A 17,790-nucleotide genomic window follows, 5' to 3' on the forward strand; every position below is an offset into this window, starting at 1 on the left:
TGTGGATGCAGCCCTGAGCCAGCAGCGCCCCGCCGCCACACGCACTGCGCAGCACGCAGCTGCCACTTCTGCAAACCGCACTTATCTGATTCACTTCTCGGTTTCGTTAGCACTCCCTCCACAAACAGGAGGCACCAGGTATGTTACCGCGCACAGCCAGGTGCTCTTGCCTCTCCAACTGGTTTCAGCTTCAGAGAGAGGTGAAGGGTGAACTTAAGTGCTTGCAGACGTGGCTGTTTTGGTTGCGTCTGTGCTGGCAGAAGTATAAACGCAGCGTGCAACTATTTCAAAGATTGTACTGACATACAGTTCATATAAGGAAATAAGTCAGTTGAAATAGATTAATTAGCTCCTAATCTATGGAATTCAAGTCTCAAGTTTTGAGGGAGCGTGCAAATTGCTGGCTGAAGAAGTGTCCACCAGAGCTGCAGTCAGGTCGAGACCCTGGTGAGGACGCTGAGCCGCAGATGAGCTTCCCCGAGACGGCTTCCGAGAGTTTGTGCAGAGATTCTTCAGTTGTGCAAAGCCGCAGTCGTCATCTGTCTGGATGGCTGGTCTCAGATGATCCTGCAAGTGAAGAAGCCAGATGTGGAGGTCATGGGCTGGTGTAGTTACACATGGTCTGCGGTTGGACGTACTGCCAAATTCTTGAAAATGACGTTGGAGGTGGCTTATGGTAGAGAAATGACCATTCAATTTTATGGCAACAGCTCTAGTGGACATTCCCGCAGTCAGCAGCCAATCGCACACTCCCTCAAAACCTGAGACATCTGTGGCATTGCGTTGTGTGACAAAACTGCACATTTTAGAGTAGCCTTTTACTGTCCCCAGTACAAGGGGCACCTGTGTAATGGTCATGCTGTTTAATCAGCTTCTTGATATGCCACACCTGTCAAATGGATATAGTCTCTTGGAAAAGGCAAAATGCTCATTATGGAACATTTCTGGGATCTTTCATTTCAGCTCATGAAACTGTAAATTTGACAACACCAGAGTCTTAACTTTGTGTCATAAAAAAGGCACATTATGATCTATTTTGAAGGCGCATGAGGCACAATGCCACAGAACCTTGTGTTTGGTTATACAATCAAAACTGTAGTCTTCAAGAATGTAACACCAAATGTTTTGTTCTTTTGGGTCTGTTTAATTCAGTTCAGACAAGATTCTAGTTTGCATTGCCTCAGCTTTCTTCTTCAGAACTTCAATCTGCTGAATTTGCCTAATTTTGCCAAGTATTGTATATTCAGTTCTGTTAAGTTTTGTTAACCGTCTTTATAAGCTGTACCCTGTTTGCATTTCAGAATAATGTCAAATGCTATGCAAACACAATAGAGAGCAAATGACAAGCAGAAACATAGTCTTGTTGCTCCCCTATGGTGTGATCAGTGAGACATGAAGATGACTAATGAACCAGTTGTTGTTTGTGTACCACAGTGCTAGCATTTCAAGTCAGCCTTCTATTCATTGCAGTGTGTCTATCTGTGTATCATGTCCCTGAATAATTGCTGTGTAAGCAACTTAGTTTACCACGTTATGACCAATGCCAAGCAAGACCACACAGCTGTGCTTTCTGTGTTAAGCAAAAAGGGATCAATATGTGCACAAAAGCTTTCTTCAAACATAGGCTGTACTTGGGTGTTTTTCCCCCAAATTGATTTAAAGAAGAAAAAAACATTTGAACCCAAATTTGTACAGTTTAGAGAACCACACAGTTGTACCAATAAAAGTAGCATAGAAACATAAACTAAAGATTAAAGGTTCTATATAAATGACAGCTTCCTTCTCAAGCACACCAAAACCCTTATTTGATCAAATTCAAGAACCGTCTATTGTAAAATTCCTTTTTCAAAACTATTGTATATACACTGTAAGTGTCATTTGAGTTCTGTTCCACACAACACTATGCTAAACCAGGCAGTGTTAACCCAACCCCTTCCCCCACTCTACTAGCATCAAAAGGGTTTGGCATGGGATAAACTAGCAGGGGAGAATGAGTGATGACTTGGCAGTGTCCCAGACAGAGGGTGGGTGGAAGTTTCAATGATGGGTTCAGTGGCTGGTCTTAAGGGTGGGGAAGTGAGGTTTTTCAGTGAGACTTGACTGTGCAGTGCTCCCTAGCTGGCAATGCTAGGCCTCGCTTTACAGTCTCTCTTCCCCTTCCAGATATTGCTGGTGCTTAATGAAAGACACAATAGAAATTATCCCTTTTCCTCAGCCAAGTTCCAAGTCATCTTTTTATTTCTCAGCGTCACAGACTTTCAGTTTTTTAAATGGGCCAATGTGTGTTGAAACAAATTGAATGTAGGCTGGTTAGATTAGGAGAACAAAGAGGTGGATGATTTGCAGATTGAACAAGGAGACGGTAAGCAAAACCCTCTACCAGATTATCAGATCTTTTGGTCAAGTGGCCCCACATGAACTGTGATTCTGCTTATTAAATTTCCGTTAACCTTTTTTCACAAGACACTCGGTAAATGATGGTGCAATAAATTATTCTTATAGAAGAACTATGTCAGTCTTGCCATGCTGCAATAGAACAGTGTGTGTTTTCTTGAGCCGCAGTCTCATTTTATAAAGAGGGTAAATCAAAATTATATGAACATGAAGGATTGAGCACTACATTCCAACACATAAAACTGCCTGCTTGTTCCCCTCCAAAAACAAAAAATACAACAATGGTGACAAGCCTGCGTTGTTTCCTTTGCAACTTTCTCTCCCTACACAGCCACCTAGATTAGATCTCTGTGCTTCCATATTTTGTGAAATGCTCAATTATCCGAGACATCTGTCCCACTCTGCTTATATTCCATGTAGTCAAAGCTGGTCTCACACGGCTCACTCAGACAACAGGCACCATGCAAATTACAGTCCAACCCAGACACACCCATTGAAAATTGTGGGTAAGATATTAACCCCTTTGTAAATCATTAGCCATGTCAGGAGCTGAAAACAAGTGGCTAAACCCCCCTCTATCTTCCATTTAAACTATTCCAATAATAGACACTTGAGTCAACAAGTCACAAATTTAATACAGCACAGGGCTGGCCTATACCTTGTGTTTGAAAGCAGGAAAGCAGCAACTAGAAGGAATACTACACATCAACTGTTGCTTCTCTCGACACACAACCACTTACCACTGCCTGTGTGATTAGCTGTGTGTTTCTGTAAATATTATCTGGGGGAAGGAAAACACAGTGAATTCTTGGGGGAAAGGATAGATTTGACAATCTTACTATGAGGGTGAGAGCTTGGAAAGTCTGATACATTAACTGAATTAAATTCTCTGGAGCCGTTGGAACCCGTACTGAGTACACATCTCCATCCACAGTTATGGATAATGACAAATGACAGTGTCAAAACAATAATATATAGTGGAAGCTGACAAATACACTATTAAATACAGATGATAGATAACAACGCTTTTTAGGAAACCAAGGAATTGACATTTCACAGGGCTGAAGCAAAGCCAGGAGTTCAACAAATACTCTTCTCTCACCCCCTGACCAGCAAAGAGTTAAGGACATTGTCCCTGCTTAAAAACATGAGTTGCCCAACAGTCACTGCAGGGTCCCTCTTTGGAAGCCAGTCTAGAACACATTAGTAAGCAAGTCGCATAGCTATGTTATGTTCTCCAAATGAAATGAAAAATAACAAAAACAAGCACAATGTTAGTCCCAGGGAAAGTTAATTACTACTTGGAGCTCTGTCTCAGAGATAAATAACCTTAGATCAGTGTGACTGCTCTTGGAACATGTCCATGTTATCCCATTTCATAATAATCTCTGTTTTGTTTCTTGGTTTAGAAAGAGGAAAATTAATCCTCAAAGTAGTTCACCTCATAACACTGTCAAACTATTTCAAGATGACTTCTGCAACAGGGAGTTTATCATTTGTATGTTTTATATCTCCATTGCTTGATATGGAAAGATTTGAGACAGCCATTAATGAGTTTTTAGAGTCTGTTAAAACCAGCAGTCTGGGAGATTGTCAGTCTAAATGCCCTCTAGATTCTTCCAAAAACAAGAACATTAAAAATACTGCATTACGTTTTAATGCCAAACACTGAAATGCAGCTCACTGTGCTCATAGAAACATGTTTGGTTTGTGGTGGATGGTTGTCTCAGACAACCTTTGTTGTGCATGTCTGAAGCTGTGAAAGGTATCTTGCAGGTAATAAAATAAAAATCAAATCTGTCCCTGAGAAATCCCCCTGCTGAATGAAACATCAGGAAAATGAAAACAAAAGGACAAAATACAAACATAAGCACTGCCCAAAAATAACTTCAGCTGTAACGTGTCTGGAGTCTGAAGCTGAGCCAATTACCTTGCATCAAAACACAGGAGCACTGCAATTACGTCTGTGGTCAGTGACGGCCTTCAAACGGGCTGCTCGCCATCTGTGGTCCAGATTAGCCAACTTGCGTGCTAATTAATATAGCTGAAGATAAGAACTCATCAATAAAGCCAAGACAGTTATCATTAGCAGGATTAGGGAGATGTTAATGGGCCACTCTTCTTTGACAGGGTTTTATCATGCCTCTAGTGTCTGTTCTCATCTGGGTTTATGCTGGTGAGCCACAGAGAAGACAAAACTGTCATGCTTACAGAATTAAGCTCTTCTCATTTTATCGCTTAACAAAAGCCATTCCCACAGGATATGCCACTTTCCTTTAAACTGATTCATGACACTTTTTCCTCAGAGTCTTCCACAGGCAATCAGATTCACTAATTGGATGCCAGTGTGTAGGCATCTGGTTATACACTTCTAAAGCTGCAGTATTTCGCAGTTCCCTGTGATCACTATCAAGGTGAATGGTTGCCCCTTAGAAACACTTGTGATTACACCAGCATGCCATTACTTTTCTTAGTAACACATCATAAAATATCCTTATCTGTAAAGGTAATGATCTGTACCTGAGTTAAACACCACAAGCGAGCAACAAGAAAATAAAAGTAAAGTGAAGGATCAGCACAAAGAATATACCATTTTGTATATTCACAAATGTCCCTTTACGTGAACTTGCTGTGGAGTCTGGTGGTATACTGTGGGCTGCGGATTTACACTGATCTTCTTAGATGATCAGAGTATTATTGATCACTTCAATGTGTTTGTCTTCAGGAAAGACTGTCTGACCACTAATACAGAGTAACTGAATGATGCTCACCCCAGGAAAAAGACTGTGTCACTGTTGTTCAGATGGTGACATGTGCATTTTGTCCCTCTGAGGCCCCATAATAATAATATTAGCATTACAAAAATAGATTGTTTTTTAAATTCCTGGGCAGAAAATATTCAGTGCAGTTCTCAAGGCCTTGGTTTTTGTATATGCCCAAGGCTGTTAGAAGAATGGCCTAGTCCTGGCACGTGTGCAGGGGTATTCAAATTGAACATGTTTGTTTTGGCATGTTTTACAGAGTGAGAGGTAGGCCAGAGATTTTTTGTTGTTGTTTTTTTCAAGTGGATGAAAATGTAATAATATTTATTTGTTTAATGAATTCAATTTGAAAGCACTTTTAAGAAACCCTTTCCAGATTCCATTATCATTATATAAAAATACTAGAAAAATGGCTTCAGGCTTTTCACATATCTCCATTAGGCTGTGTGAAGGTGCAGTGTTTCACATCTCTGACAGCCCATTGCTGGGAAGTGTTTGTGAAGAACACCAAACAACAAGCACAGTTTAAGGAAGTGAATCCCTGGCTTAACCACCGCAGTGTCATAGGGGACTGCAAGTTGATTTTTTTCCTCTCTCTTTGTGCTTTGCAGCTAAACAATACCCTTAAAGCACATGAGTCAGGCTTTCAGCTCACATGACCAACAACAGTTGCTATTAAACCACCGCCCTAGGTGTTATCATTTGTCATTGTGGCTCTCTGTGTGTTTCATAATAGCAAGCCACTGTGGAGAACCAATGCAAGGTTTTTACTGTGATTGGGCTTTACGGCCTCAATTATATGATTCACTAATAAGCATTTTATAACCACCACCACCCCTCCCCCAACACACACACACACACACACACACACACACACACTCCACCTTCCCCCCAAAACAAAAGTGCTCATTATTCTTAAATGCTGTTTTCATTTACTTGTGTCCTGGCTCACAATAGAGAAATTCTTAAGTTCTATACATTTAATATTACATCCTCTAGAATGTATTAGCCTTGAAGCGATCATTAGTGGGGGGTGGGGGGGATGGTAAAAATGCATAATTAAGTTATTGTTTCACCAAAGCACACTCTTAATGTTTCATATGTGTTTGTTTAACGTGTATCAGAGTATTTTGAGGCCTTGCACATTGAAGGGGGGGGGGCATACAATGCTAGCCCACTGAGGCCCTGTTAAACAATGAGAATAGAGGACAAACATTTATGAAAAGAGATTGTTAGACGGGTTTCACACTTATGAAATAAAAAAACAAAACAAAACAAAACAAAAACAGAGCTAAACACTATAGACCAAAAAGTATCAAGACAACTAGAGTTTGGACAAAAGTATTTTTCTGATCGTGATTGTACATTTTCAATATTGCATTTTTCTTGCATTTCACTGTGAAAATAATTGTGTGGCAATTATCTGCAGTTAAAAAAATACAGTGTTACAACAGTATTGTAAATATATTTGGCAGGAAGCCACGTTTTAGGGTGAAATAGAGAACACATATTCTGTACATTCATATTGTGATGCCAGCGATTTCATATTGCTATATTGTAATGCCCTGTTGCATTTGTGAGGTGTAGATTGCTCAAAAGAATCTCACTGCAGAACTAGAAATATAAAACATGTATGTGGTTACTACACATTTGACATAAATGCATAAGCACCTCAGTGATTAAACAGATAACACACAGCTTGCTTTACTGTACAGTTTTCCCAAAGAGAAGTTCCACATTAGTGTGTTTCTAAACCAAAAGTGTGTACTTGCTTAAGGGTGATGTTATATTGATTTAAGTGAAGAAATAGCAAATCAATGCCTCTTTACATTTGTGTGGCTTCTCAACCTTTGGCATGTAATGTTTATACTATATACTGTAACTATATGTAATTAAATTAAATTATTGAGATTAAAGACAAAAAGTAATCCCTTCTCAAAACAGACACTCCAGGTAAAATTGCACTGTAATTAAAACTCCATCTGAAACTTTCAGTAATCTATCTAATCCTGAGCATACGTGAGCACATCAACCTGTTCAGTGTTTGACCCGGTTTTGCCATTTGCATTTTTTCCGTTGCTAAGCATCGAATTGCTGATTTATAAGAATCTTAAATGTGGGTAAAATAAGAAGAAGTTATGCTCACTTCTGGCTAGTCTGTATTTGTGTATATATAAGCAATTTTCATTTGAGGTTCCTTTCCTTTCCATCTGTCCACCCAAATTCATTGGTGTTGTGTGGTGTAAAAGCAAGCCAGAAATTATTGAGAAAATTCTACCCGCTAGCCAATCTAAACGCCTGCTTCTGCTTACTTGAAATATTATGCTTTTTTGGGGTGATCCGGGGGGGGGGGGGGGGGGGCGAGTGGAGGAAATAGCCAAAACTAGAGGAAAAGTTTAAAACGGGAGCATGCTGTCAATACAGTGTGTCAAGCAGATTAACACTCAATATGCATTCTCACACAGTTTGATTTGATTCTTTAATGTTTTATTCTACCTGTTAATTTATTGTCATGTCTTCCCCATGTTGGGAAGATGTCTACACCTCTGTATCCTAAAGTAAACTATCCTCCTTCTTTAAAGAAAGAAGACATTATTTGACCATATGACATTTTGATCATGTGCAGGAAATTGGACCACCTTGCTCATTTCACACATAGCACATTATTAAGTGTCATAATTCAGCCTTTACATTTAAATATACTGAAACAAGTCAGTTCAAATAAACAACCTTTTTGTGTTTAGAGATTGCTCCTGTGCATTTCTTGATGCCCTGTCTGCTAAGAAATAAATTACACTGCAATAGATAAGAGAAACGTGGCAATTGACCTCTGTACCTTGAAGGAAATTACTTTATTAAATCTGCTAAGAATCACATGTAGATAAAGGGAGTGGATACTCCCAGTGACATCCTATTTTGAAAAAAAAAAAAAAAAAAACATGCCAGGAAAAAGTCAATAAAGTAAAAAAATGAATTCTTCAAATTTTATTCTGTAGAATTAATTGCAATGATGCAGGCTTACAGTTAAAACCTTGACTTCCTTTTTGTTATATCTTTACATCAGGATATACATGCCTGTACATTATGAAACAGGATGGGTACAAGTTGAATGATACATGGTGAAAACACAGGTGTTGAATTTGTGTTATTATAGACTAAATCTATAGTACAGCATGATTATTGTTCAAATAAAAAAATAATTCACTACTATTTAATCCAGTTGTTTTTCTATTCCAACAGGACCATAGGCTGTAATTCGCTTTTCAAGTGTAATGCAAAAGGCTTATTTTATATCCGTAGAGAAAGTACTTTTTCAGGCTTTCACAAGGCCACTCTTAGATTGAACAAATGGGTATTTTGTTTATAAAAAATGAATGTTTACTGCCTTAGGTTGGTAACATGCATTCATCCGGGATGTGAATTCTTTCCCCATCAGCATCTGGTAAAGCAATCAAATGGTAAAGGAGAATGTATTGATTTTGTTCTATTATTCTCTAAGCAGAAATTTACAAAATAAAATGTACTTTAACAATCCTTGACAAATTCTGGCAGTTGGTTTAGTGTACAATTTGCTTTCATAAAATCTGTTAAATTAAAAAATAAATAAAAGAAAAGTACGTTGTGCCATTTAATTAAATCCAGATGGCAAATCTTTGGATGATGCAATCAGAGGTTGGTTGTGGCTCTTGTAATCATTTATTCTCTGATCTTATGGTGTGAAGGCTTTTTCTAATGAAACATCAATGATTCTGAGCTGTTATGCTTTGTAACTGTGTTGTTCCATCACCACCAACACATTTGCACTCTCAGTTAAAGACTTGACCAATAAGGTAAACTATTAGTTTCAGTAAGATTGTTCACAACAAAGTCTTAGATTAAGGAACATGTCTGGAAGGTCATATTTAACCTACTTTCTGTTTATTGTACTGCTGAATAAAATAATGTGGTCTTTAATCAGCCAGTCCAGACTGGAAACTCTTTCAACTAAGAATCAACTGATCTTGAAATGCTACCTCCTGTCTATATGTCAAATAAATGTATGAAACAAATTGTAAGCTGCAGTAACCTTCAGTCAGAGCTTAGAGGTATTTTACCATTGGAATTCAAACCAACTCATTTTTCTTTTTACTGTTTTCCCATCACAGTATTATAGTTAATCCTGCTGCTACTATAAAGAAGTTCACAATGCAAATAAAATATTGTAATACTTTGGTGAAACAGTCTTTGCAAGGGTGTGCAGGAGATTCTCACTTTCAGACTTTTTAATTCAGGGACCATTTCAAATATTTACACCAGACAAATTTTGAGAAATAAAACACATCACAGTTCAAATCAGATTTAAAAGGCAGGATCGTGTTTCAAGAAACTAACACGTTCTCAGCCAAAACGGCTGTGAAGCCTTTTCAAAGGCAAACGCATGTGCAATGTATCTTATCTCTAGTAGCAGAACGGTTCAAAAGTGAGCACGACACAGACAGTGTCTTGGACTTAGACTTGAAATTAATTCCAGGAAATCCAAAGGTGTCTTTGAAAACATTCCATACACACTTTATCTACAATACACGTTATCACTAAAAACAAATAGGAGATCACATGAAAGTACTGGTTGTGGACCCTGTTTTGAAACAAGCAACCAAAAAGAAAGGTGTTGGATTTGATTGAACTTTTGGTTTTAATCCTACTAGATACTACATTGGGTACTACCCTTAGTAGCTTGATAGTGGGAGTGTATACAGCTTGCCTATCAAGCTGAAACAATTACACCCATCACTCCAAGAAGAAATGATTCCAGTTGAGCTAGACTTTGTGTATCTTGTTTATCTTAAAGAAATATGCGATGCCTGAGACTCATGTTTATTAGACATTTACATGTAAATTAAAAGGCCTGTTTCCAAAAGATATTTGCACAAAGGGACATATATAATTTAATGGAAAACAAAAACAAATAGGATCTGCCATCTCTGTATCTCCTTTACAAAAGTTCCCATAAACACTACCTGACAAATCCTTTATTAACCTTAATTTGGCCAGGCATGTTGAGATATGTTTTGTTAAATGGTTTGGACCATTTCCTTGAATGATATCTGACTGAGTCTCAAACCAAAAACCATTTCAACATGAATGCAGTGAGTTATAAAAATCATGAAGATGACAAATTGTAAAACTGACCAAAATCTTCTTTTGTTGATTTTTCACTGCCTTGCCCTTTCCTTTGTAAAGAAGGGGTGTGTGGCCGCCAAACATGAAGTCCCCAGCTGAAAGAAGTGTTTTTCTCTTCCACCAAAACCCTGAGCTGTGCTTCAAAGAATGTAATTGCCTCGTGGCACGTTTCTAAGAATTTAATTGTCTATCAGTCTGAGCCTGTCACCCTCCTGGGGAAAGACAAGACTGTCATGAGCCGGCCTGGAGTTGTCTGGCAACAGGACAGTCCCTGTCGATCGTGCCTCCCTGCACTGCTGCCCCTAATCCACTGCACTGGCCTGGGCTCAAGCACTTGCCAGGAATGAGAAATCAAAAGAAAGATGATACTTGTAACACCTATTACAACATGACAAAGCATCACACCTATGTTAGTAATTAATCATTTTAATGTACCTTAATTGCTTGATTATTATACAATAAAAGGGGCAGGGAAAATGCAATTTTACAAAAATGTATCTATCTCTACCTATGTGTTTAGTAAATCAGTGGGAACAAACTAAACAAAAGTTCAGTAGTCTGGTTTCTGAGGGGAGTTGAAAAAAAAAATAAAAAATAATAATAATAATAATAAAAAATATATCAATCAGCAAGATTTCTGGCTCCCAGGTGTCTTTTATACAGGTAACGAGATGAGATTAGGAGCACTCTCTTAAAGGGAGAGCTCCTAATCTCAGCTCGTTACCTGTATAAAAGACACCTGTCCACAGAAGCAATCAATCAATCAGATTCCAAACTCTCCACCATGGCCAAGACCAAAGAGCTGTCCAAGGATGTCAGGGGCAAGATTGTAGACCTACACAAGGCTGGAATGGGCTACAAGACCATCGCCAAGCAGCTTGGTGAGAAGGTGACAACAGTTGGTGCGATTATTTGCAAATGGAAGAAACACAAAATAACTGTCAGTCTCCCTCGGTCTGGGGCACCATGCAAGATCTCACCTCGTGGAGTTTCAATGATCATGAGAACGGTGAGGAATCAGCCCAGAACTACACGGGAGGATCTTGTTAATGATCTCAAGGCAGCTGGGACCATAGTCACCAAGAAAACAATTGGTAACAGACTACGCCGTGAAGGACTGAAATCCTGCAGCGCCCGCAAGGTCCCCCTGCTCAAGAAAGCACATGTACAGGCCCGTCTGAAGTTTGCCAATGAACATCTGAATGATTCAGAGGAGAACTGGGTGAAAGTGTTGTGGTCAGATGAGACCAAAATCGAGCTCTTTGGCATCAACTCAACTCGCCGTGTTTGGAGGAGGAGGAATGACCCCAAGAACACCATCCCCACCGTCAAACATGGAGGTGGAAACATTATGCTTTGGGGGTGTTTTTCTGCTAAGGGGACAGGACAACTGCACCACATCAAAGGGACGATGGACGGGGCCATGTACCGTCAAATCTTGGGTGAGAACCTCCTTCCCTCAGTCAGGGCATTGAAAATGGGTCATGGATGGGTATTCCAGCATGACAATGACCCAAAACACACAGCCAAGGCAACAACGGAGTGGCTCAAGAAGAAGCACATTAAGGTAAACCCATAGAAAATCTGTGGAAGGAGCTGAAGGTTCGAGTTGCCAAACGTCAGCCTCGAAACCTTAATGACTTGGAGAGGATCTGCAAAGAGGAGTGGGACAAAATCCCTCCTGAGATGTGTGCAAACCTGGTGGCCAACTACAAGAAACGTCTGACCTCTGTAATTGCCAACAAGGGTTTTGCCACCAAGTACTAAGTGGAAGGGGTCAAATACTTATTTCCCTCATTAACATGCAAATCAATGTATAACTTTTTTGAAATGCGTATTTCTGGATTTTTTTGTTGTTATTCTGTCTCTCACTGTTATAATACACCTACCATTAAAATTATAGACTGATCATTTCTTTGTCAGTGGGCAAACGTACAAAATCAGCAGGGGATCAAATTCTTTTTTCCCTCACTGTATATATATATATATATATATATATAAACCAACTTGATCTATAATCTTTTTAAATAAACATGATGAAGCACCTTCACACATTTAGTACCCTCTTAGAGATTGCAGTAGCGAGGGTACATTCGTACATTTGAGTCCAGAACAGAGCCCAAAGAGATCAAAGTCCCAGAAGAAAATAATTGAATTATATTTCTTTGCCACTGTGTCACGTAGAGAAAAGGATAACTTGACTAGCTGAGTTCATTTTCACAGGAAACCACTTACTAATTATTTCTGCTTACTTTCGCTGTAAAAGCTGAGGTTTTTCAAGGCCTGCTGCTGCTTTTGTCTCAGCTTATTAACTCAGTTTTTTAAAGACAACAAGACGCACACTCCTGTCCCTTTTCCAAAAGGTTAGTTTAAAGTAGTAAATAGTCATGGCCACACTCCAGTCTATGTTTGGACATTCGGCACGAATGTGTGAAGAGATTGCCAGACCTCAGTATGTGGACATTCTGCTTCTTCAAATCTGAATTTCTGAAACAAAAAACATAGAAAAGAAACTTTCAGGACAAATTCCTGAGTGAAGGTCTATTGAAAGGCCATGATCCTATAATGTTCTGCCCTGGAACTACAAGTGTGGTCACCTGGGATGTAGGGCTTGCAAAAGGAGTGGAGCACTGTATTTGGTTGAGTGAGACCCGGCTGTTTTGAGAGAGGTCCAGTAGAATTGCACCCACTGACACTGAAGACATCCAAACACACCTACAGGAGCCACTGGCTGCTGGAATAATTTGGGAGTCATCAAGTCCGCCATAGTGATTGTGAAATAAAATAATAATTTGGTGAGAATGTGTAGACACTGAATAAGTGTACCATTCCCAATCAGTATACATTTCCTCACATAGATGATCATTTAGATAGTTTGATAGGAAGTAAGTGGTTCTCTGTGTTGTATCTCTGCAGTAGATACTACCAGATCCCAATGGTGGGGAAGGACAAAGAGAAAACTGTGTTCATTTGCCCATCAGGATTTTATCAGGATTCATCAAGGAATCACCAGAGCTGTGTGGGACATGAACCTCCAGGAAGTACTAGTGAACCTTGAATATGTAATTGTGTTCAGGAAGACCTTGGAAGAGCACAAATGAAGATCATAAATGGACAGTCTCCCTAGGACCTTCAAAAGGCACATCTTGCGCCTTTTGAAGGTCCTAGAGAGACTGTCCATTTATGGTTTGAAGCTCTCACTGGACAAATGCCAATTTTGCAGACAATCTGTGAAGTATGTTGGTCACATAGCAACTTACCCTGAAAAGTTTAGCTGTCACAACTTGAGATCGACCTATATACATGCTTATACTGCTTAGCTAAATGCTGCTGGACATGGGATTGCATCCTTAGCCACCTACAGTTTCAGTGTGCAGTATCAGCTGGGGCAGGCTAACATAACGCTGAGCTCCACCTAGAGCTCAGTATGCCTGCTGTTTCGTTTTCTTTATGAACGGTGGAGAAATGTCCGCTGTTATACAAGTGTCATTTTCTAAATTTTTGCCTCTGCTAAAGTTGGCAATTATTATTGTTCATTATTATTATTTAATTTTGCAAATCTTGTTCAGTAGAGTTAGTAAGTGGAGGGAGGAAGTGTTTAGGTGTCATCTATGGGTATTGAGACAGGTGTGTCTGTGTCTATATGAGTTCCTAGCCTTTCATTTTTGTTTTTTAATCTATAGTGGTTAGATGGAGGCACCGTGACATTTGGCATTTAAAACTACACATGCTAAAGACATGTCTGATCTTCCAGACAAGCCCTTTACAACGGCCTCACACAAAAGAGCTGAAGCACATCCACACACAGCACATCCTTCCTTTCATCACGCAAAAGCAGACCCTTTTTTAAAATCTATTTTAGTTTAAGGCTTATGACAACAAACATGTCATTAGATGGTTTAAAAAGACTTCATAACAATCTGAAAAGTCACTGGTTTTAGAAATCCCCTCAAAAATTATAGATTGGTAACAGTGTTATTCAGAATAACAAGTACATAAATGCAATAGTGATTCTTTATACTTATACATATAATTTGCAGAAACTGCAGACACTTTTTATTTGATCCTTCGACTACTTTACTGAACTTGAGGCTTGGTTTCTCATTCTCTACTACAGACAAGCTGTAAAAAACAGGGAAAGCACAGCAACAGAACATGCCCTGACTTGCTACAAAATCAGCTGTTATGTATGGAATTAAACACAGCTTGACTCTTGTCACATGAAACCTGCTGTAATCATCACCGTTTGAGAGCTGTGTGGCCCAAAGTTTTGTTTCACTACCCCACGTTCTTTGTTTATCTGTCTGTTTGCATGTCTGTTCTGTGTGCAGGTTGTTGTTGTTTTGTTTTGAGAATACTATATAAACGCAGAGATCTTTCTGGCCTGAAAAAATGTAATTGTGCTTTTGCCACGTATTCACTGTGAGCTACAGCTTCTACACACTGTCTTGTAGAAGCATTTGTGTGAATAAAAAAACATGCCAGGAGTATATATGTGTGACTTTTTCACTGCCAAATAAATCTTGAACGTGCCCCTATATTTAAATATGCTTTCAACGCAAGTATGATTGGATTAATTCCAGTGGTAGTTGATGAACTGTTGCTTTCGTCTGTCTGTCTGGGACTCTATCTGTGTGCTTTGTGTGTAAGTTTTTATTTTATATGTACAGATTCCAACTTGTCAGGTATATCCCCAGAGGGGCAATCAGGATATTGCTGCAAATGTTTTATAATTACAAGGAACTTTCAACAGACATGTCTAGTTTAAGTTTATTTATTTTTTTGCCATTGTTTAATCTACAGAACAAATAATAATGATGTTCAAACAGCAATTGAATGATTTAAAATGATTATACTGTCTACAGTACTCAGAGGTATTTTGTATGATTTAATTATATTTAAACAACTTTTATAGGCTACAAAGATATTTAGTTTCAGAAAGGAAATTAGACGAATCAGTTATAAGGGACAAAAGGATGATGGGAGAAATTCAAGTCTGGTTGTCACTAGCTTATTTAATAACCCAATTCATCTGTTTGTTGTAGCATCCAAGTAAATCAGTCCCCAAATATATTTAGGGAGTTAATTGCATACAACCACCTCTCTCCGTCTGAAGAAGTGTCTCTTCTTTCCAGTCCTAATTAACCTTTCACATCCCTTCCAAGTATGTATATTAAGAAATTTAGTTGGCTTTCTAGTACTGAGGCCCCACTGAAAAGGCCAAGTTCACTATGGATTACCTGGTTCACACATTATTGTTTGCTTGGATATACTTGAAACTACCACTAGCCCATGGTCCCAAGTGCAAGCCCCTAATTGGTCTCCAAGGCTGCTGAACACTCTTGTTTGCTTGTAGGTTGGATGGTAGGAAGATGCATTATTTATGGTGACTGCCACCACTTCCGCCAGGCTTGTGTTATTTGATGCTGCTTACGAATGGCCCTTTTTCAGGCTTTGTTTAAAGAGGAGGCTTTGGTGCATCGGACTGCAATACCAGTGTGTCAAGATCTTCCAAGAAGAAATGTGACTGGCTGTGAAAAAAAAGACTCCTAGAGATTGTTAAAGTTCAATGCCAGTGTGGTTTCAATTAAAAGCAAGTCACTAATGTGCCTCTAAGGGCTTAACTGGATGCTGTGCTTATTTGATTAGTTTAACATGCACCATATAATTTTGTTTTGTGCCTACAATGCTTTTCATTTCACAGAACAGCAGAGTTTGAATACAGTGGGCTTAAAATACTTTAAATATCTGTTGAAGTAAATTCTGATTGCCCTCTTTTTCATGCTGGTTTTTCTCTGTATTTACAAGACAACATACGGAATGGATTTGGATTTTAAGTGGAGTAATTAACACCAGCTGTTTCTCAGTTCTTTCTAAAAAAAATCTGAGAGAGCAGGCACCCTGTAGGAGATTTCAGAATAAAGAAATACTGCAGAAACCTCCAAAAGGGTAAACCCTCCGCCTGGACACTGATACATTTCATTGAGCTTCACCAGCCAAGTGTCAAATCATCACATGTCAATTCATCATTGTAAATAACAAATCTGCAGTACATTTTCCAGGAAAGAAACATGCAGACGAAAGCTTTTAACAGATTAAACAAAACAAATTGGGTTGCCATCTCGTGCATTTAGGATTTAGGTTATTCAAAAATGTATATCTATAAATATAACGTGATGTAATAGTTATTGGCTTTAAAATAATATAGTTAAGCTCAAAAGACATCATGTGGGAAAGAGAAGAAGGCCTTATCCTGAACTGACAGGCCTGTGCGAGACAGAAAACACACTGGTCCTTTGATAGCCTAAGTCAATGTTGTTTAAAAGGCGCTCAGAGATTTGTAGAGTTTGAAAAGAGTACTGTCTGTGGAGCACAGTTTGACTAAGTCTAGAGTGGAACAATGTCCAGTCAAGAATTTTTTTAAAGCTGGATTTCAGTTTTAAAACATATAATTGTAACAAAAATAAATAAAATGAAAAAAGTCCTTGGAAAATAGTGTGTTAATGTAAGGTCTTGATTATATGTCATTAATGATAGGCTTTTGGTGTAATTTTCATTTTGTTTGTATTAACACATTTTAACGTGAGACACTGCTTTCCCAATGCCACTTTGATTAATTTGGATTGATTACTAATATCAGTGGATCATGGTTTGTTTGTTGCTTATAAAGCTGTAGATTGATCTCTTATGCCCATGCCTTTCAAATTGACCAGGACTGTCATGTGTATTGGGCTCACCGTGGAAAGCCACACAGCGATTTAAAATAATTTGGGGTGTCCAGGAGAAAGGAGGCATGTCATTCAAAATATCCTGATCACTGACTGACGTTAGCTATACATTTGTTCTGCTTTTTATTTGGCACATAAAGAGAGTAGTGCTGTTCTGCAGAAAAGAGGTCTCTGTCTGAGCCCTTTGTTTGTTTTTACAACAATACACCCAGATGTACCCAGCCTCTAAACTCTGGGGAACCAAAAAGCCTCCTTTGGGCCTAAGCTAGCTGCAGACTCCCCCTCTGTATGCTATGAGGATACAGTTCACTCACACGTTTGTTTAACCAGTTCAACACCTGCCTGCTTTAATATTCCTGTTTCCCTGTAGCAAGTCCAACGTGCTCTTAAAAAAAGAGCAAAACCAAAATATTAACTTTATACAGCCATTGCTTTGGACACGATAGGAAGAGCTCTTTCTAAGGCTTTTAACACTGATATTATTACTGAATATATGGCAGAAACCAGACCGAGTCATACTAGCATTTGAAACAACTGCTTCTTAATATACTATGTCAGTGCCCTCTAGTGGATATAAAACCCAATGAATAAGACTTTTTTTCCCCTTTACACGAGACCTGCCCAGTGGAAAAGTAAAGATGTAGAAGTAAAGATTATATTACACACACTTTTAGCCTTCATTTAAAAATACATTTTACATAACATAATAATAATAATAATAATAATAATAATAATAATAATAATAA

The 17,790-nt window shown here is 38.7% G+C and overlaps 1 protein-coding gene across 1 annotated transcript in view; it reads left to right on the forward strand.

The window, feature by feature from the left end:
* The first annotated feature begins 359 nt into the window (after positions 1–359).
* LOC136748801 (transient receptor potential cation channel subfamily M member 1) overlaps positions 360–17,790 on the forward strand; it is a 70,617-nt gene continuing 53,186 nt past the window's right edge. Inside the window, exon 1 of the mRNA XM_066702849.1 lies at positions 360–573. Coding sequence (XP_066558946.1) covers positions 360–573 — 214 coding nt within the window. The remainder of the gene's footprint in view (positions 574–17,790) is intronic.

The sequence above is a fragment of the Amia ocellicauda genome, chromosome 4 (assembly GCF_036373705.1).
Source record: "Amia ocellicauda isolate fAmiCal2 chromosome 4, fAmiCal2.hap1, whole genome shotgun sequence".
Classification (NCBI taxonomy): domain Eukaryota; kingdom Metazoa; phylum Chordata; class Actinopteri; order Amiiformes; family Amiidae; genus Amia; species Amia ocellicauda.